The following is a 22,007-nucleotide window of genomic DNA, read 5'->3' as shown; positions in this document are numbered from 1 at the left end:
TATCTAGCGCTGCATTAAATATAAATTATATATATATATAGGTGTCTCCCTGACATATAAAATCGGACAGCAGTATGGATGTCATACGGATGTTGCGATAAAAAAATCGCATGACACTCACATGACACTCGCATGACAATCGCATACGTTACATCCGTTTTTTCGGTCCGTAAATCGGACCGTTTTTTTTTTCTCACAAGTGGAAAAGAGGCCTTAGGGAACATATCTAGATGTAAATTGAGCACCTTGAACCCTCAAGTGCTTCATAGAAATTTATAATGTTAAGCTGTGGAAATAAAAAAAATCACATTTTTCCCGTAAAATTTTTTAGTAGCTTTAACATTAAAAAATGGACCCAAAATTTGTTTTGAAATTTCTCGGTTCTGAGTTCACGGATACCCCATATGTGTTTGAAAACTAATTTTGAGGAACAGTGCAAAGCTCAGAAGGGAAGTAGCGCCATATTACAGTTAAGATTTTGCTGCACTGATTTGAGGGTGCCATGTCACATTGGCAGAGACCCTGAAGTGCCAGGACTGAAGAACCCCCATAAGAGACCCCATTTTCCAAACTAAGCCTCTCAATTAATTTTTCTAGTGGTGCAGTGATTATATTGACACCGCAAGTTTGTCACATAATTTTATACCCTTGAGCAGTGAAAAAAGAATAATTTAAATTTTTACCACTAAAATTGTGTTAGCCCCAAATTTAACATTTTCATACTGGGAAAAAGGTAAAAATGGCACCAAAAATTGTCCCACAATTTCTACTGATTGTAGAAATACCCCATATGTGGCTGCTTAGCCATACGGAGAGACTCAGGAGGGACAGAGCTCTATTTTCCTCCTTGGATGCAGATTTTCCTAGAATAGTTTGCTGCTGCCATATACAGAGCCCCTATATGCTAGAAAAGCAGAATCTCCCTCAATTGACCCCATTTTGGAAATTATACCCCTTTGGGAATTTATCTACAGGTGTAGTGATGATTTTGACTCAATGGGTGTTTTCAAGAAACAGTGGATGTTTGCTTATTATATACTCTTTGCTATTATTATATGCTATTATATGTTACTATATGTTAATCTGTTAAAAATTGTTAATCATTATCAAATTTTGTTTAAAATGGACAGTGTGTCCACAATGTTGTTCTTACCTTTCCCCAAACCCTCCCCACCTCCTTCCCTCTCCTTCCCCTATTCCCTTGTGAGCTGACTCCACATGCTAATATTAAATTTCAAAGATATAATAAAATTATTTGAATAAGTATGATCACAGGTTACCATTCCCCAAACCCATCTCCCCTACCTCCCTCCCTCTCCTTACCCTTATTCCCTTGCGAGCTGACTATATGATTATTTCCACATGCTAATATTAAATTTCAAAGTTATAATAAAAATTATTTGAACAGAAAACTGCAAACTGCCACTGTAATAAGCAGTGCATTATGCCCAGCTCATACTTCTGGAGACACGCACCTGTAAATTAGGCAGGCTCTTATCACTACAGAAATGCCAAACATGTGGGCACTATAAGTGGTTAAGGCACACTGGGTCTCAGAAGGGAGGGGGGGAATTTGGATTTGGTAGTGGAGAATTTATTGAATTTCTTTTGGGGGGCAAGAAGCCATTTCAGTAGTAACGTTGAAGCCCCTATATTTCCGTTAACAGATGACACACTTGAGTGAGGGCTTGCTTTTTTGTGGATTGAGTTGAAGCTTTTATTAGATTGCCTTGCACAGGTGTGTACTACGGAGGACAAAGAATGAACTTCAATCCAATATTGCGGCCAGCATGCAGCCAGCGGGTAAGGAAAGGGTGAGTGGCGAAGCAGCAGGTCACAGAGGCCGGAGCCAGCGGCTGCAGCTAAAGGCTGTGCCCACTGCTAAAGAGAAATGAATATTCACAGAGTTGGCAGTGAATATTCATTTCTCTTATAGTGTGTACAGTTACAGCCGCATCTGCCAGCTTCCAGCACACATCTTACTTATTTTCCCTGCGTGCCCTCCCTGCATCTCGCTCCGACACCAGCAGCTCATCTGGCCAAGCGATCACATGTCCACGCTCATTAAGGTATTGAATATTCACCTCTCTCCACTCCCATAGGCATGATAGCTCGGCTGGAAAAGCTGCTGGCACCAGAATGAGATGCAGCGAGGGTGCACAGGGAAAGTAAGTAGGATTTTTTTTCATAGGAACCATGCATACAAGGACGGGGATGGGAAGCCATGCATACAAGGATAGGGGATAAGGAGCCATGCATACAAGGACGGGGATAAAGAGCCATGCATACAGGGATGGGGAACCATCCAAACAAGGAAATTGATGGAGAGCCATGCATACAAGGACAGGGATAAGGAGCCATGCATACAAGGACAGGGATGAGGAGGCCATGCATAACAGGATAAGGATGAGGGGACAATGCTTACCCAGCTTATACTAGAGTCAATAAGTTTTCCCAATTTTTCATTGCAAAATTAGGTGCCTCAGCTTTTGCTCAGGTCGACTTATATATGAGTATATATGGTATATAAGATAATGAATATTGTCCTTTAAAAACAATAGATGCCGCGCTGGAGGAAGCTAAGAACCAATAACGGAAAAAACAAAATCCAGCTCACCATACCGACATTCCCAAGAGCTCGGAGCACGGAACCGCTGTGTCAGGGCGTAGACGAACAGGAAAGAGAAAGAGATCCAGCTCAACAAAATAGTGAAAGATCCATAGTTTATTTCACTTAAAATATAGTGAAAGGACAAAACATCAGCATACAAAAAAAATTTTTATTTTAAAACCTTGGTTTTAAAATATTTTTTTGTATGCTGATGTTTTGTCCTTTCACTATATTTTAAGTGAAATAAACTATGGATCTTTCACTATTTCGTTGAGAAGAACCAATAACACCTATGCACTCTATCTGGTGAAAAAAGAGATCCACCAGAGTCCCAACCACATAGCTAATAGCAAAAAACCCCAGGAACAGTACCCCACGAACTGGTGGGCGGACCCTCCGCCTCCCCACACTAATGGAAAGAAACGTTCGGACACTGGTGTCCCTCCGCTTACCTAATCGTAGGTGAATGCCATTGCGTGTGGACCTGTGCTGCGGAAGTCCTCACCCGCCCGGTCAGTACCCCTGGGGCTATAGCACAGCGTGGATCGGGTGGCGGGGTGCGGTATAGGGAAGCCCCGGCCGGTAGCGTTCCCTAGTTACCGCGTGTAACAAAAAGATGGCCCATAGGCCCCTCCTACCTAGTGACGTCACCTGGAGTACGGAGCGCAAGATCGCTCAAAAAGGGGGAAGGGAAACAACCAACGCGTTTCGAAGAGTGGACCTCTTCTTCTTCAGGTTTACTGTTCCCCTGGTCCCCGTACCTAATATAGTGCACTACCATCTCTACCCCCCGCCCCTATTGCTTAACCCCAGGTATACTGGCATGTGTGCAGCCATCCACACTATGCATTACCTACATGCCCCTGTGCTGCTCCAGGGCATAGGGCATATATTCTAATCTATTCCAATATGACATGATGCAATGGGACACACAGATATCTAGCAGCATATTAGTATATCAACCAATAAATAAATAGATAAATAGATAAATGAGTGGGTAAATTGCCCTACACACGTATGTATACATTAAAACCATAATTTATTTGAAAAAATCTCTAAAATCATGTATATGTTAAAAATACCAAAAATTGCAAAAAATATATGCATATTATCCTAATATCAGTACAATTAAAATTAAAAACCAGCTAATGGCCAAATAATAGGCGCGTCATGCCGATATCTGTCGGCTATACTGTTTCTATTTCTACTAAACATCTTAATGAGAATCTCTCACACAGTCCTCTAAAATTCTTTAATAAAAACTCAAACCCATAAAAGGAAAGGGAGATAATGGAAGTAAAAAAAATATATATACACATATATCTTTAAACGGCCAAATCCGGGCTTAATTGGAGGTAACGTGAGGATCCACACCTAGATACACACACATAAGCATATATATATACACACGTAAGCATACACATGCATCCTCATACGAACCTCTATATATAATATAATTATGATTCGCTCCCTCCTCCACTTCCACTACTATATTAAAATGATATATCTCAATTGGTCTATTCCAAGTCGTCTCCTGAAATGAGAAAGGCTTGGGTCCTCTGGAACCTACGTAGTAGGCCTAATAAGATCCCCATTAATGCTAATAGACAACCCTCCAACTGCTTGTTCTTAGGTATTCCGCCTAATTCTTACTTAGCCACCCTCTACTCAGGTAGGCTATCTTATGTACCTCAAAAAGCGAATAATTCCACCTCCTGGTTCAAGCCCTTAGGGGCCAAGCTGTCCAGGGTAAATATCCATTGTGTCTCCGCCCTGGACATGCTTTTGATGTAATCACCGCCCCTCTATATTATATATAGAGGTTCGTATGAGGATGCATGTGTATGCTTACGTGTGTATATATATATGCTTATGTGTGTGTATCTAGGTGTGGATCCTCACGTTACCTCCAATTAAGCCCGGATTTGGCCGTTTAAAGATATATGTGTATATATATTTTTTTTACTTCCATTATCTCCCTTTCCTTTTATGGGTTTGAGTTTTTATTAAAGAATTTTAGAGGACTGTGTGAGAGATTCTCATTAAGATGTTTAGTAGAAATAGAAACAGTATAGCCGACAGATATCGGCATGACAAGCCTATTATTTGGCCATTAGCTGGTTTTTAATTTTAATTGTACTGATATTAGGATAATATGCATATATTTTTTGCAATTTTTGGTATTTTTTAACATATACATGATTTTAGAGATTTTTTCAAATAAATTATGGTTTTAATGTATACATACGTGTGTAGGGCAATTTACCCACTCATTTATCTATTTATCTATTTATTTATTGGTTGATATACTAATATGCTGCTAGATATCTGTGTGTCCCATTGCATCATGTCATATTGGAATAGATTAGAATATATGCCCTATGCCCTGGAGCAGCACAGGGGCATGTAGGTAATGCATAGTGTGGATGGCTGCACACATGCCGGTATACCTGGGGTTAAGCAATAGGGGGCGGGGGGTAGAGATGGTAGTGCACTATATTAGGTACGGGGACCAGGGGAACGGTAACCCTGAAGAAGAAGAGGTCCACTCTTCGAAACGCGTTGGTTATTTCCCTTCCCCCTTTTTGAGCGATCTTGCGCTCCGTACTCCAGGTGACGTCACTAGGTAGGAGGGGCCTATCGGCCATCTTTTTGTTACACGCGGTAACTAGGGAACGCTACCGGCCGGGGCTTCCCTATACCGCACCCCGCCACCCGATCCACGCTGTGCTATAGCCCCAGGTGTACTGACCGGGCGGGTGAGGACTTCCGCAGCACAGGTCCACACGCAACGGCATTCACCTACGATTAGGTAAGCGGAGGGACACCAGTGTCCGAACATTTCTTTCCATTAGTGTGGGGAGGCGGAGGGTCCGCCCACCAGTTCGTGGGGTACTGTTCCTGGGGGTTTTTTTGCTATTAGCTATGCGGTTGGGACTCTGGTGGATCTCTTTTTTCACCAGATAGAGTGCATAGGTGTTATTGGTTCTTAGCTTCCTCCAGCGCGGCATCTATTGTTTTTATAGTTATATAGTGTTACAGGGGGGCACCACCCTTATCGATTCCTGTGGCTGAGGATCTACAGCTTTGTGGGTGAGCGCCAGTGTTGTTTTGGAATATTGTCCTTTATTCAAGTATTTTCCATTTAAATTCAATGTTTACAGAAGGAAGTAAAATGCATCTATATCGAAACTTCCCTTTTAGTAGATCATTTAAAATTCATGGGAAAAAAGTGTAGAATGGGCCAGTGCCTACAGTGGGTATGGAAAGTATTCAGACCCCTTTCAATTTTTCACTCTTTGTTTCATTGCAGTAAATTGGTAAATTTAAAAAAGTTAATTTTTTTCACATTAATGTACACTTTGCACCCCATCTTCACTGAAAAAACAGAAATGTAGTAATTTTTGAAAATTTAACAAAAAAGAAAAACTGAAATATCACATGGTCATAATTATTCACACCCTTTGCTCTGACACTATTTGTCACATGCTGTCCATTTCCTTGTGATCCTCCTTGAGATGGTTCTACTCCTTCGTTGGAGTCCAGCTGTGTTTAATTAAACTGATAGGACTTGATTTGGAAAGGCATACACCTGTCTATATAAGACCTCATAGCTCCCAGTGCAAGTCAGACCAAATGAGAATCATGAGGTCAAAGGACATCGCAAAGGAGCTCAGAGACAGAATTGTGGCAAGGCACAGATCTGGCCAAGGTTACAACATAATTTCTGCAATACTCAAGGTTCCTGAAAGCTCACTGGCCTCCATAATCCTTAAATGGAAAAAGTTTGGAACCTCCAGAATTCTTCCTAGAACTAGCCATCCAGCCAAACTGAGCAATCATGGGAGAAAAGCCTCGGTGAGAGAGGTAAAGAGGATCACTCTGGCTGAGATGCAGTAGGGAGATGGGAGAAAGTGCCACAAAGTCAACTATCACTGCAGCCCTCCGCCAGTCAGGCTTTTATGGCAGAGTGACCTGACGGAAGCCTCTCCCCAGTGCAAGACATATGAAAGCGTTCAGTTTGCTAAAAAAAATGCATGATTCCCAGACTATGAGAAATAAGATTCTCTGGTCTGATGAGATGAAGATAGATGTTTATGGTTATAATTCTAATCATGTGTAGAGAAAACCAGACACTTCTCATAATATGTCCAATGCAATCCCAACAGTAAACATTGCATCATGCTATTGGGGTGCTTTCCAGCTGCAGTTACAAGACGACTAGTTATCATTGAAGGAAACATGAATGCGGCCAAGTACAGAGATATCCTGGATGAAAACCTCTTCCAGAGTGCTCTGGACCTCAGACTTGGGTTCACCTTCAAAGAAGACAATGACCCTAAGCACAAAGCTAAAATAACAAAGAAGTGGGTGCAGAACAACTCTGTGACTATTCTTTACACAAAAAGCCCTGATGAAGAAGGACTGTGCTCCTTCGAAACGCGTTGGTTTCCTACTTGGTCCCAGCGCTTCCCCATACTTTTTGTGATGTCACACAGTAAGCGCTCCCGTCGGCCATTTTTCTTTTCCCTTTACCGTTTCCAGGGACGCCACCGGCCGGGGCGTTCCTGGTTTCCACACCGACCCACCGCCTTCCTGTCTGGCTGCGGCCACTTCTTGTCGGCCTTCCCGCCCAGCACATGTTCTTCAAGAAAACCAAGAAACAATGGACACAAGAGCTCAAAAAATAATAACAGCTTTAAGACAAATTCAAAACATTACATTAAGTACATAAAAGTAAAATACGTAAAATGCAAAAGATGAGAGAAGAGGCTAGCCTAGTGCCACGCACAAATACACTAATCCATTAACGAGCAAATCAAATGGTAGCTATAAGGTAGAAGGGCCATATATAAGAGCATGTAAAGATGTAATCAAAGTCATAAAATGAATATTAGCCCAATATACGATATAGTTTGTAGTGTATACTAATACCAGAAAGTGGGCAGCTACACAGGAGATAAAGCTCCAAAGTACCAGGCAAACAGCAGGAAGGTAAAAAAGGTATATAGCCAAATGAACGGGGGTCACGTTAAATCATTATATATAGAGACTGACCCCTTATGGCTTATCACAACTATCAGTGCAGAAATATAAGCGTTATAGATTAGTTCCCCCTAATGGCTCAGTAAGCCATATATTGCACATAATCCCGGGAAGTCCCATGCAAAAGAAGGGGGAGACTGAACAGATGCGAAAATAATACGTGACCAACCTGCTGCTGCAGTGCAGGGCCTCCTCTTCCACGCACTGCAGCAGCAGGTTGGTCACATATTATTTTCGCATCTGTTCAGTCTCCCCCTTCTTTTGCATGGGACTTCCCGGGATTATGTGCAATATATGGCTTACTGAGCCATTAGGGAGAACTAATCTATAACGCTTATATTTCTGCACTGATAGTTGTGATAAGCCATAAGGGGTCAGTCTCTATATATAATGCTTTAACGTGACACCCGTTCATTTGGCTATATACCTTTTTTACCTTCCTGCTGTTTGCCTGGTACTTTGGAGCTTTATCTCCTGTGTAGCTGCCCACTTTCTGGTATTAGTATACACTACAAACTATATCGTATATTGGGCTAATATTCATTTTATGACTTTGATTACATCTTTACATGCTCTTATGTATGGCCCTTCTACCTTATAGCTACCATTTGATTTGCTCGTTAATGGATTAGTGTATTTGTGCGTGGCACTAGGCTAGCCTCTTCTCTCATCTTTTGCATTTTACGTATTTTACTTTTATGTACTTATTGTAATGTTTTGAATTTGTCTTAATAAAGCTGTTGTTATTTTTTGAGCTCTTGTGTCCATTGTTTCTTGGTTTTCTTATATCTGATGGCGGAGCATTTAAATTGTTTGCCCTCCCTATAGGTTTACACATGTTCTTCAAGGTCAGCGTCTCACGTGCCGGACTGATCACCTACGTACCTTAGATTCCTGCCACCTCCGGCACTACATCCATCATGGGACCTCGGTGAGTTAGACTTGCATTGGCATTACCTGTGGTATGACGTTGCGCATAGCTAAGTGTCAAGCATAGTGCACCTTATTTCGACTCTCTCCAGCACATGCAGCAGGTATTCAACCTGGGCATTTATAAGTAGCGGTATTTTGTTTGTATACTCTATCAATTTACACGTATGACCATTAGTACAGATACATCCCTTTAGCGCAGTATCATTTTGTTTTCTTACTATTGTTACATGCATTGACAACCCCGGAACCCGGCTGTTTTGATACCAGCAGCAAAGGAGATCCCTTTAATTGGCAGCACTGGTGTTTCTTTGTTATATACTGTTTTATATTTTGATGCAGGATCACACTTGTTAAGGCGCGGGATCCCTATTAAATCAACAGTGAGGGCTGATAGAGCACTAAATTTTGCCCTTAAAAATTCATCTCCCATGTTCACCATAACTATGACAGGGGGGGATTATAAATGCAGTGTCTTCAATGTCCAGTGGCCTTGTATAATTCTCAAAAAATGGAAGTTTAAACAAATCAATTTTGTTTTATTATTTTACTATTTGTTTTGCAAAGTTGAAACAATCTAATAAAACTGACTTTTTTAGATATATGCCTATTTTATTTCCCACCAAAGTAGTTGAATTCTATGGAATGTTATCGATGGCTGATTTACCTCAAGGCTGCAAAGACCTACATAGATGCAGGAAGGCCTAGTTAATTGGAATACTTCATGTCACAGCTCATGTCACAACCAACCAGCGCTTCTATCATAACCAAAATAGGCCAACCTTCCCAGATATAGCTGAAACCTTCAAGGTGTAAGAAGTAAACTAGAGTTTGTTCATCACTAAAGAGCTGCTAGTATTATCTCAGGTCCTGATTTTACCCATAAAACATTAAAGCTTGAAAACTCACCACAATGACTGGCTACCAAAAGAGAGGAATGGGCAAAAAATGTGTCATTTTCATTGCTGTTAACTGATTTAGGGGGATTATCCTGGCATTATATGGATGTTCTGTAAAAGAGTACATTAAATTCCCGAAGGTGTGAAGTAACAAATGAAAATTGATGTAATATGACTTAATTCATCAATAATTTGTAATTGCATTCGGTTATTATCCTGGTTGTCAATAGGACAAAATATGCTTATTTTTCAGTACTTTTAAGCATTACTGTAGTATAATAAAGTTTCAATAGAATTACACTTACTCTTGCAAGGCTTGTCCCTGTTGGAACTTTGTAGGGAACATACTTCCTGTAGATATGGCCCACTCGGGAACAAGGCACATCATACATTTCTCCACCACACATCCATACCTATAAAGGAAAAATAAGAATGTATCAGTGTTCTGATGTCAAATGTACTGATTCTGATTTCTTTCCAATGAGTTGTTCTTTATTTTAACACATAAAGAGGAACCTTTTCACACTACGCTTTAACCCCTTCGCGACATGTGCCGTACTAGTACTGCGCTGCCGGCACTGCATTTGTGCCAGCAGCAGTACTAGTACGGCGCACCGATCACCGCGGTCTCACGCTGAGCGCCGCGGTGATCGGGTGCGGGTGTCAGCTGTATATGACAGCTGACACCCCGCAGCAATGCCCACGATCGGCGGTAGCACCGATCGCGGGCATTTAACCCCTCTGATGCCGCTGTCAGTAGTGACAGCGGCATAGAGGGGGATCGCGCAGGGACGGGGGCTCCCTGCGCTCTCCCACCGGAGAAACGCGATGAGATCGCGTTGCTCCGGTGACCCGGAAGGAGTCCCCGGATCCAAGATGGCCGCCGGACTCCTTCCGGGTCATGAAATGACCTGGCTAGCCGGCGCTTGCTGAGAGCAGGCGCCGGAAAGCCAGCTAAGCTGCCTGTCAGATCGTTGATCTGACAGAGTGCTATGCACACTGTCAGATCAACGATCTGATCTAATACAGTGATGTCCCACCCTGGGACAATGGTACAAAGTAAAAAAAAAAAAATAGAATGTATAAAAATTTTTTTAAAAAAATCGCCAAATAAAGAAAAAAAAAATTTCCCAGTAAATCCATTTATTTATGTAAATTAAAAAAAAACAATAAAAGTACACATATTTGGTATCGCCGCGTCCGTAATGACCCGCTCTATAAAACTATCCCACTAGATAACCCCTTCAGTGAACACCGCAAAAAAAAAAAAAAAAACAAGGCAAAAAACATTGCTTTATTATCATACAGGCGAACAAAAAGTGGAATAACACGCGATCAAAACGACGGATATAAATAACCATGGTACCGCTGAAAATGTCATCTTGTCCCGCAAAAAAAAGCCGCCATACAGCATCATCAGCAGAAAAATAAAAAAGTTATAGCTCTCAGAATAAAGCGATGCAAAAACAATTATTTTTTTATATAAAATAGTTTTTATTGTGTAAAAGCGCCAAAACATAAAAAAAGATATAAATGAGGTATCGCTGTAATCGTACTGACCCGAAGAATAAAGCTTCTTTATCAATTTTACCACACGTGGAACGGTATAAACGCCCCCCCTAAAAGAATTTCAGGAATTGCTGGTTTTTGTTCATTTCGCCTCATAAAAATCGGAATAAAAAGCGATCAAAAAATGTCATCTGCCCGAAAATGTTGCCAATAAAAATGTCAACTCGTCCCGCAAAAAACAAGATCTCACATGACTCTGTGGGCCAAAATATGGATAAATTATAGCTCTCAAAATGTGGTGATGCAAAAACTATTTTTTGCAATAAAAAGCGTCTTTTAGTGTGTGACGGCTGCCAACCCTAAAAATCCGCCAAAAAAAGCGCTATAAAAGTAAATCAAACCCCCCTTCATCACCCTCTTAGTTAGGGAAAAATAATAAAATGTAAAAAAATTTATTTATTTCCATTTTCCCATTAGGGTTAGGGCTAGGGTTAGGACTAGGGTTAGAGCTAGGGTTAGGGTTAGGGCTAGGGTTAGGGTTGGGGTTGGGGCTAGGGTTAGGGTTACCATTGGGATTAGGGTTAGGGGTGTTGTTGGATTAGGGTTTCAGTTAGAATTGGGGGGTTTCCACTGTTTAGGCACATCAGGGGCTCTCCAAACGCGACATGGCGTCCGATCTCAATTCCAGCCAATTCTGCTTTGAAAAAGTAAAACAGTGCTTCTTCCCTTCCGAGTTCTCCTGTGCGCCCAAACAGTGGTTCCCCCAACATATGGGGTATCAGCGTTCTCAGGACAAGTTGGACAACAACTTTTGGGGTCCAAATTGTCCTGTTACCCTTGGGGGAAAAAAAACCTGGGGGCTAAAATATCATTTTCGTGGAAAAAAAATATATTTTTTATTTTCACGGCTCTGCGTTATAAACTGTAGTGAAACACTTGTTGGTTCAAAGCTCTCACAACACATCTAGATAAGTTCCTTGGTGGGTCTAGTTTCCAATATGGGGTCATTTGTGGGGGGTTTCTACTGTTTAGGTACATCAGGGGCTCTGCAAATCAACATGACGCCTGCAGACCAATCCATCTAAGTCTGCATTTCAAACGGCGCTCCTTCCCTTCCGAGCTCTGCCGTGCACCCAAACAGTGGTTCCCCCCAACATATGGGGTATCAGCATTCTCAGGACAAGTTTGACAACAACTTTTGGGGTCTAATTTGTCCTGTTACCCTTGGGAAAATAAAAACGTGGGGGCTAAAATATCATTTTCGTGGAAAAAAAATATTTTTTATTTTCACGGCTCTGCGTTATAAACTGTAGTGAAACACTTGTTGGTTCAAAGCTCTCACAACACATCTAGATAAGTTCCTTGGGGGGTCTAGTTTCCAATATGGGGTCACTTGTGGGGGGTTTCTACTGTTTAGGTACATCAGGGGCTCTGCAAATCAACATGACGCCTGCAGACCAATCCATCTAAGTCTGCATTTCAAACGGCGCTCCTTCCCTTCCGAGCTCTGCCGTGCACCCAAACAGTGGTTCCCCCCAACATATGGGGTATCAGCATTCTCAGGACAAGTTTGACAACAACTTTTGGGGTCTAATTTGTCCTGTTACCCTTGGGAAAATAAAAACGTGGGGGCTAAAATATCATTTTCGTGGAAAAAAAATATTTTTTATTTTCACGGCTCTGCGTTATAAACTGTAGTGAAACACTTGTTGGTTCAAAGCTCTCACAACACATCTAGATAAGTTCCTTGGGGGGTCTAGTTTCCAATATGGGGTCACTTGTGGGGGGTTTCTACTGTTTAGGTACATCAGGGGCTCTGCAAATGCAACATGACACCTGCAGACCAATCCATCTAAGTCTGCATTTCAAACGGCGCTCCTTCCCTTCCGAGCTCTGCCATGCACTCAAACGGTGGTTCCCCCCAACATATGGGGTATCAGCATACTCAGGACAAATTGGACAATAACATTTGTGGTCCAATTTCTCCTGTTACCCTTGGCGAAAAAAAAAAATTGCGGGCTAAAACATAATTTTGTGGAAAGAAAAAATGATTTTTTAATTTTCACACCGCTACATTCTAAACTTTAGTGAAACAATTGGGGGTTAAAAGTGCTCACCACACATCTAGATAAGTTCCTTAGGGGGTCTTCTTTCCAAAATGGGGTCACTTGTGGGGGGTTTCCACTGTTAAGGCACGTCAGGGGCTCTCCAAATGCGACATGGGTTCCGATCTCAATTCCAGCCAATTTTGCATTGAAAAGTCAAATGGCGCTCCTTCCCTTCCGAGCTCTGCCATGCGCTCAAACAGTGGTTTATCCCCATATATGAAGTATTGGCGTACTCAGGACAAATTGCGCAACAACTTTTGGGGTCCAATTTATCCTGTTACCCTTGGGGAAAAAAATTGGGGGCAAAAAGATCATTTTTTGTGAAAATTAATAAGAATTTTTTTTTACGGCTCTACATTATAAACTTCTGTGAAGCACGTGGAGGTTTAAAGTGCTCACCACACATCTAGATTAGTTCCTTAGAGGGTCTACTTTCCAAAATGGTGTCACTTGTGGGGGTTTCCACTGTTTAGGCACATCAGGGGCTCTCCAATCGTGACATGGGCTCCAATCTCAATTCCAGCCAATTTTGCATTGAAAAGTCAAATGGCGCTCCTTCCCTTCCGAGCTCTGCCATGCGCTCAAACAGTGGTTTATCCCCATATATGAAGTATCGGCGTACTCAGGACAAATTGCCCAACAACTTTTGGGGTCCAATTTATCCTGTTACCCTTGGGGAAAAAAAATTGGGGGCAAAAAGATCATTTTTTGTGAAAATTAATAAGAATTTTTTTTTACGGCTCTACATTATAAACTTCTGTGAAGCACGTGGAGGTTTAAAGTGCTCACCACACATCTAGATTAGTTCCTTAGAGGGTCTACTTTCCAAAATGGTGTCACTTGTGGGGGTTTCCACTGTTTAGGCACATCAGGGGCTCTCCAATCGTGACATGGGCTCCAATCTCAATTCCAGCAAATCTTGCAGTGGAAAGTCAAATGGCGCTCCTTTCCTTCCGAGCTCTGCCATGTGCCCAAACAGTGGTTTACCCCCACATATGGGGTATCAGCGTACTCAGGACAAATTGTACAACGACTTTTGTGGTCCAATTTCTCCTGTTACCCTTGGTAAAATGAAACAAATTGGACCTGAAGTAAAAATTTTGTGAAAAAAAAGTTAAATGCTAAATTTTTTTTTAACATTCAAAAAATTCCTGTGAAGCACCTGAAGGGTTAATAAACTTTTTGAATGTGGTTTTGAGTACCTTGAGGGGTGCAGTTTTTAGAATGGTGTCACTTTTGGGCATTTTCTGTCATATAGACCCCTCAAAGTCACTTCAAGTGTGAGGGGGTCCGTAAAAAAAATGGTTGTGCAAATTTTGTTGCAAAAATGAGAAATCGCTGGTCAACTTTTAACCCTTATAACTCCCTAACAAAAAAAAATTATGTTTCCAAAATTGTGCTGATGTAAAGTAGACATGTGGGAAATGTTGTTTATTAACTATATTGTGTGATATAACTCTCTAATTTAAGGGCATAAAAACTAAAAGTTTCAAAATTGCTAATATTTCAGAATTTCTGACACATTTTTGTTTTTTTCACAAATAAATGCAAGTCATATCGAAGAAGTTTTACCACTTTCATGAAGTACAATATGTCACGAGAAAATAATGTCAGAATCACCAAGATCCGTTGAAGCGTTTTAGAGTTATGACCTCATAAAGTGACAGTGGTCAGAATTGTAAAAATTGGCCCTGTCACTTAGGTGAAAACAGGCTTTGGGGTGAAGGGGTTAATTTAAAAACATTACTCGAAGCTAAAGTTATCAAAACTATTAACTTCTATGTCATACATAATATTCACAAAGAGATGAGCGACAAAGACATATCATTTTCTAGGCCTCTCACATGCACATAAAAACCGAGCTTCCAGTGGGACTGCTGTCACTTGTAAGCAGCTCAGTCTGTGCATGTTGATATCACTCGCTTTATTGAAGATCGTATTCTCAGAGTGGCTTTTAAGCTCCCCAATTCCCCCCACAGGCTGCAGCTCTGCGTGTAAACACTGGCTATCCAATAACAGTGCCCCTGGCAAGGAACCAGCCCGAGAAGCTTCATCTCAGTAGTGACAGCAGCTTCAGTGAAAGAAAGCAATATGGGATTATTACGCACAGTATATTAAAGAAATGTCGCCACGAGATGTTGATACTCAAGAGTTAAATGCTTTTGTGAAACTGTTAATACCTTTTATGAAAAATGAAAAAGATTCACACTATAGAAAGCAGTCTTGTCCCTAGGGATGAAGAGATTGAAACTATGGTATACTATGGAAATTTTCAGTCTATTATGAACCACTTAAGCTAATGTGCAGTCCCTGGTTAACTAGCGGGACATTATTTGCCTACAAGTGATAATGTGACACCAGTGGCAAGCTTTTTGTATCGATTTTATGATGAATAAAATAGAAAAATGTGGAGCACACCTGTTTTACCTATAAACTTCTTTCTTTTTTAATGTTATGCTGTTCTCAACCCTTTTTTAACAGTGATCACAGTTTAGTAACTGTTGATATTGCTAGCTGCTGCCCAACATGTTTGCTATAAGATACACCAGAAATTGATATAGATTTAAGTTTGTGGTAAGGAAAGCCCACAATATGCCAAATTTATTAAGAGAAGTGTAGTACGAAATGTCAGGCTTCATTTGTTTCCAAATGATAAATATAATGACACAGCAAGTGGTTTCCTAGCATATACTTTATTGTTCAATGAAGTTGTAGATCAAGAGTCACAAAAATATTTCAGTTCAGAATCTTACTTCATAGAGTTCATCTCACATGCTCTCCACAAAGGGGAGAACTGACAAGCACATCGAGCCCTTCCAAGATCTCACAAGCATAAACTAGATCCCCTAATAGCCCAACATCAAGATAAATAGGCCACTCTTCTGAGGTCCACTTGTAGATGACAAGCTGCTCTTTGGCCACCACTTTGGAGATAACTATATTCCTGTACTGTTTTTTGCTGGAGAGAATTTAATCAAAATGAGATCAGTCCATAACTTGTAGATCTCTCATAACTTCTTGTTTCTGCACCAAACCTTGAGTTATTTTTTATGCTATTTATTTGTTTTGTTATTTTTCCAAGTCCACATTTGTGTTTGTGTTTGGACTGCATGTCAGCATAAAAAATATTTTTTTTTAAACAGAAATCACTGATTAGACCAGTTTCTAAATAGAAATTTGTCTTGGCCTTGACATGTAAGCCTCCATATCATCTGGTAACGTAAATATTATGTCATAACAGTTAGGGTATGTTTCCACGGTCAGGAATGGCTCAGTATTTGTTCATGATTTGACGCAGGTAAAATCTGCACCAACTCTGCATCTGAGGTCACTAACAAGTCACCTGCGTTTTTTATGCGTTTTTTGCATGCGGTTTTGACGCGTTTTTTCCGCAAACGTTTTAGATGCATTTTTTCATTGCATGCGTTTTTCTTCATCACTTTAAATAAAGCTAATTAAAAGTTGGCTTCTGGGAAGAAAACAAAAGTGATTTCCTGTTTGCAGATATATTGGGATATGTTCCCACGGTCAGTAAACGCTGTGGGTTGGACGCTGCATACATCTGCATTTTTCATGCATTTTTTTCATGCTGATTTGTGTGTGTTTTTGTGAGCTAAATAAAGATCTACAAAAAATAAAAAGAATTGTGATGTAATTTCTTTGTCAAGCCTCTTCTTTTACATACTCCATTGAAGAAAAATGTTTACACACACACAGATAGATAGATCTATAGATAGATAATAGATACGTAAATAGATAGATAGATATGATAGATAGATAGATAGATAGATAGATAGATAGATAGATAGATAGATACGATACGATAGATAGATCAACACATAGATAGATCTAGCTATCTATAGCTCTATCTATCTATCGTATATATCTCATCTATCTATGTATCCATGTATCATTGTTCTATCTATCTATCATCTATTGTATCTATTATCTATCTATCAATCTATCTATCTATCTATCTATCTAGCTATCGAATATATCTATCGTATGTATCTATCATTTCTATCTATCATATCTATTTATCTATCTATCATATCTATCTTATCTATTATCTACTGATAGGTCTATCTATCGATATCTCTATATATTTTCTACCTACAGAGAGATACAGTATATCTATAGATAGCTAGATAGATATATCGATAGATAGATGATAGATATATCGATAGATAGATAGATCTATAGATAATACCAAGCCTGATGTTTAGTAATAAACATAATAAAATGGTACATAAAGAGTTAGGCCGGGATCACACATGCAAGAAACTCGGAAGAGTCTCGCAACTTAATACCCAGGACTGCCATCGACACTCGGGAGCAGAGCATGTGGCTGTATGTATTTTTATGCAGCTGAACGCTCTGGTCTGAGTGCCAGCGGCAGTGCCGGGTATTGAGGTGCGAGACTTGTGTGAGTTTCTCACAAGTGTGACCCCGGCCTTAAATGCAATATCTGTTTAATTTATTAAAAAAAAAAAATGGCGTGGGCTCCCACTCAATTTTCTGCACCAGAGAGGGAAAGCCAGCGATTACGGGCCAATGGAGCTTCCCAGGCAATGAATATCAGCCAGCAGCTGTATGTTTAGCCTTTACTGGCTATTAAAATAGGGGCACCCCCCAAAAAAAATGACGTCTATAATTTATAATTTATAGACAGAAAGGCTATGCAGACAGCTGAGGGCTGATATTCATAGCCTAAAGAGGGGCCATGGATATTTCCCCCCGGCTACAAATACTAGCTCCCAGCCACCCCAGAAATGGTGCATCTCTAAGATGTGCCAATTCTGGCGCTTAGCCTTTCTCTTCCCACTGCCCTGTAGCTGTGGCATATTGGGTAATAAGGGGTTAATGCCACCTCTGTAAGGTGACATTAAGCCGGCTTAGTAATGGAGAGGTGTCATTAAGATACCTACCATTACTAATCCTATAGTTGGTAAAGGGTTAATAAAGCACACACATGCAGAATAAAGTATTTTGCTGAAATAAAACACCCCACATTTTCCCATTTTATTGTATGCTCATTCCTGCAAGGCCCTCATTCTCCTGGAAAAAATAATAAACCAACAGTATACTCCCTGTGTCTGACACAGTCCTTAATAATGAGTTTCCGATGAGAAGTCCAGCTCTACTACATCTGAACGCGTAACATCCAGACATAGCAGAGCTTGTAGATGATCGCCGGAGATAACTCTCTGGTGATAACCTACACTGCAGCATTCTCACAATCAGCTGATCAGCTGACCGAGAGAACCAGCCTAGTGACCAGAGATAATCCCCGGTCTCGTGCACAGCAGTTCTCACGGTAAGCTAGTTCTCGCAGTGTGACAGGTAAGAGATTATTTAAATTAGTAGATATGTGGAGTAAGCTTCGTTTACACAGTTACTACACATGTGACTAATCATTAGATGCGGTTTTATCGCATCTAATGATTGTCTATGGGAAATTTATGGTGCGGCGATGGAGCATCGCCGCATTGTAAACAGACATGCTGCGTTCTGAAAAGACGCGTCGCATGTCCGGATACGCAGGTCTGCCGCCTGCGTCTTTTAATGCAAAGTGGAGACCGGATTTCATGAAATCCCGTCCACTATACTGTAACATCTGGATGCTGCGGGTTTGATGCTGCGTCTGTACGCAGCATCAAACCCACAGCATTTTCTCACCATGGAAACATACCCTTATTGTATCCAGTAACTTGATTTCAACATTGCACTGTGTTTCTACCAATACAGATGTTCTGCCCAGTGCTAAAATTCCTATTTTCTCCTGTGGATAAAAAGTTTGGAATTCGAGCAAGTTTCATGCAGCACTGGCATATTTTATCATGCTTTGTTTTGGCTTAGCGAAATTCAGTTTCAGAAAACTTCATATGTCAATATTCAGCTTACAGCATTATGTGAGCAGAATGGCTCTTATTTGACGAGTAGCAGGAATTTACACTGAACAATGTGAATCATATCGGGTCAACAAGAGCAGCGCAGAGGGGTCAGAACGCTTGTGTTTTAAGTAGTTTACTTAACACATCAAAACAACTATGTGCAATGGATAGATTGCTTGTAATGTAAAATATGTGATAAAAGCTGAACCAGAAAAAATAAATTAGTGAAATCATAATTCATTGCCTGAAAGCTGTCTAAAGTACTAAGGTTATAACCAACAAGAATTATGCAGAATTTAAAAATAGCATTTATTGTTCATAAGTAAGATCTGCAAATATCAGAAGCGGTCTGTGTCATGGCCTCTTCAACCCAAATGGTAATGTTAGAGGACACAACGGTCTGATTTTCTACCTTCATTAATCATACTTGTAAGCTTGATCTCTGTCTCTTTTTATCTTTATGTGCCATGAAAAGAGAGTTAAAGCTTTAGGTCAATGAAGCTTTGAAATATGTCATTGGACTCTAGCCGGCGTTTCACTATTCATTTTTGATAAAAGCGGGAAAGAGAAATATTCATTGATATTCATATGAGGTTCAATATACTTAATGTTTATCAATTTTCACTTTCATGGCAATTTCCTGATACATTATGGTAGAAATCATAAGAAATTGAATCAGAATTTTCTGATTGGACAGCTGCAGAATTTGAAAGGTATTACTTCCTGTTAGCAGTTTCGGACTGCTCGTAAGATGTTAAGTAAATCCTATAGACAAAATGGAAACAATGGGGCTGATTTACTATTAAGGGCATATTTTCTGTTTGACAGAAAAAGCTCCAAATCTTGTTGCATTTTGGGGCAAATTGTTGCATTTTGTTTTAGATCTACATACTATCTGTTTTAACTGGGCAGCACCCAACGTAATAACGAGATATTGATGCAAAGGGACATGGTTTAAAATGTATTAAAGGCACCATAATATTTGCAGACAAATTTGGTTTAAAATGAAATCCTTCAGAAAAAGCCACTGATACTTTGGTGCATCACCAGACATTGAGTGTAATCATTAATTCCATGTGCACATTTCATTGGCTGTTACATGAGGATGGCATTGTAATTAACTATAAACTGAATGTTAATCATTACTAATTAAAAAATCAGATAATTTTTGGCCATTCTCTTGCAGGAAAAAAATTTTGAATTATAGATCACAATTGATGTGTCCAGAACATACATGGGCTCTGGATAATTATTTCTGACCAAAATACATCAGAATCAGATGCGTGAGACCTGCACGTTTTTCCATTAGCTATAATGTATCATTGCTAGAGATGATCTGCTGTACATTGACTTTGCGTTGAATGTTCTGAAATTTAAAGGACCCTGCAGATTTAAGCAATTTGTGATTCGATTCACCAAGATCACAAAATATGCATTGCTCCATTTCAAGTATTGCTGAAAGCTACAGCAGCCAGATAGCGTTGCCTTCTCCATGATTCCTTACTATGCTATGACATCATATAGTCTAGTGCAGCCAATCAATAGGTGCTATTACAACCGTTATAAAAGATGTGGGCCAGCCAAGCAGCACTATTTTAGGATTTTATAGCCTAGACATAGGAGAAAAGAGCTCTTCTTATTCCATAAGTTTATAGAGTTAAGACCTAAATCTGATTGTGATATATTTCTGAAGTGTTGAAGCACCTTAAAAATGGGAATAGTGTTTTCAGTCTGTGAATATTAATCTAAATATTTAACTGATATAAGGGAAGTTCTGGAGTTTGTGTGATTTTGAATTTATATGACTTGTGATATACTGCTGTAATAGCACCATAATAACAGCATTTTATAAATTCTTCACACATTCCAAACAAGGGGGCATTTTTACACCCCTGTGTCCTAATTTAGTTGCTAAAGAAAATTCTGAAACCATGGTTAATGTGCCACAGATGTGCTTCCTGGTAGGGCCGGTGTAAGCACCTGGTGCACCCGGGCAAGTACCAGGGTCTTGAGCAGGTATAGGGCCCACTCACTGTCGGTGACACTAGCATGCTATGGAAACCCAGTGTCAGTGTCTTTGAGTGGGCCACCTTCACTTGCTCAAAGCGCCGGTACTTGCAATACTTATCTCTCCCCATGACTCTGCACCTTTTCAGGTAAGAGGGGCTAAATGACATCACTACACCACGTCCTCTGCTCTGAACAGTCACATTGAAGAGAGCTAGAAGACAGGATCACTGAGGAGCAGAGCTGCGGCCATTGAGGAGAGATATTTGATTTTTTTTATGTTTGGAGCAATATTTGGAGCTTATTCTGTATGGAGCAATAAATAGGGCCCATTCTATATAGAGGACTATTTGTGGCCTATTATTTTGTATGGAATATTATATGGGGCTTGTTATGTATGGAGCATATAAGGGGACCACTTTTCTGCATGGCAAAGTATATGGGGTCCATTATTGTGTATACTGCATTATATGGCATCCATTATCCTGTATGGAACAATATATGTAGTCCATTATTCTGTATGGAGCATTATATGAGGTTCATCATAATGTATTGAGCATTATATGAAGCTCATTTTACTATATGGAGCAATATATAAGCTCAGTATTCTGTTTGAAGAATTATATGGGGTTCTTTATCCTGTATGGAGCAATATATGGGTCCCATTATATTGTATGGATCAATATATGGTGCTAATTGTACAGTATGGAGCAATATATTGGGCTCATTATACTTTATGGAGAAATATATGGGGCTCGTTATACTGTATGGAGCAATATATGGGGCTCACTATACTGTATGGAGCATTATATGAAGCTCATTATGCTCTATGGAGCATTATATGGAGTTCATTATACTATGTGGAGCAATATGTGGGGCTCATTATTCTGTAAGGAGCATTATATTGGCCTCATTATACTGTATGTAGGACTATATGGGGTCCCTTATTATGTATGGAGAAATACTTGGGGCTCATTTTACTGTATGGAGCATTTTATGGGGT

General features: G+C 40.2%; 1 protein-coding gene across 1 annotated transcript in view; it reads right to left on the bottom strand.

Moving 5' to 3' along the window:
- Window positions 1-22,007, bottom strand: part of GALNTL6 (polypeptide N-acetylgalactosaminyltransferase like 6) — a 3,161,254-nt gene that overhangs the window by 358,454 nt on the left and 2,780,793 nt on the right. The window contains exon 8 of the mRNA XM_069744235.1: window positions 9,792-9,899. Within this exon, the coding sequence (XP_069600336.1) occupies window positions 9,792-9,899 (108 nt within the window). The remainder of the gene's footprint in view (window positions 1-9,791; window positions 9,900-22,007) is intronic.

This window comes from Ranitomeya imitator, chromosome 1 (genome assembly GCF_032444005.1).
Source record: "Ranitomeya imitator isolate aRanImi1 chromosome 1, aRanImi1.pri, whole genome shotgun sequence".
Classification (NCBI taxonomy): Eukaryota; Metazoa; Chordata; class Amphibia; order Anura; family Dendrobatidae; genus Ranitomeya; species Ranitomeya imitator.
The sequence above is the reverse complement of the archived record's forward strand: the minus strand, read 5'-3'. Positions and strand labels throughout refer to the sequence as shown.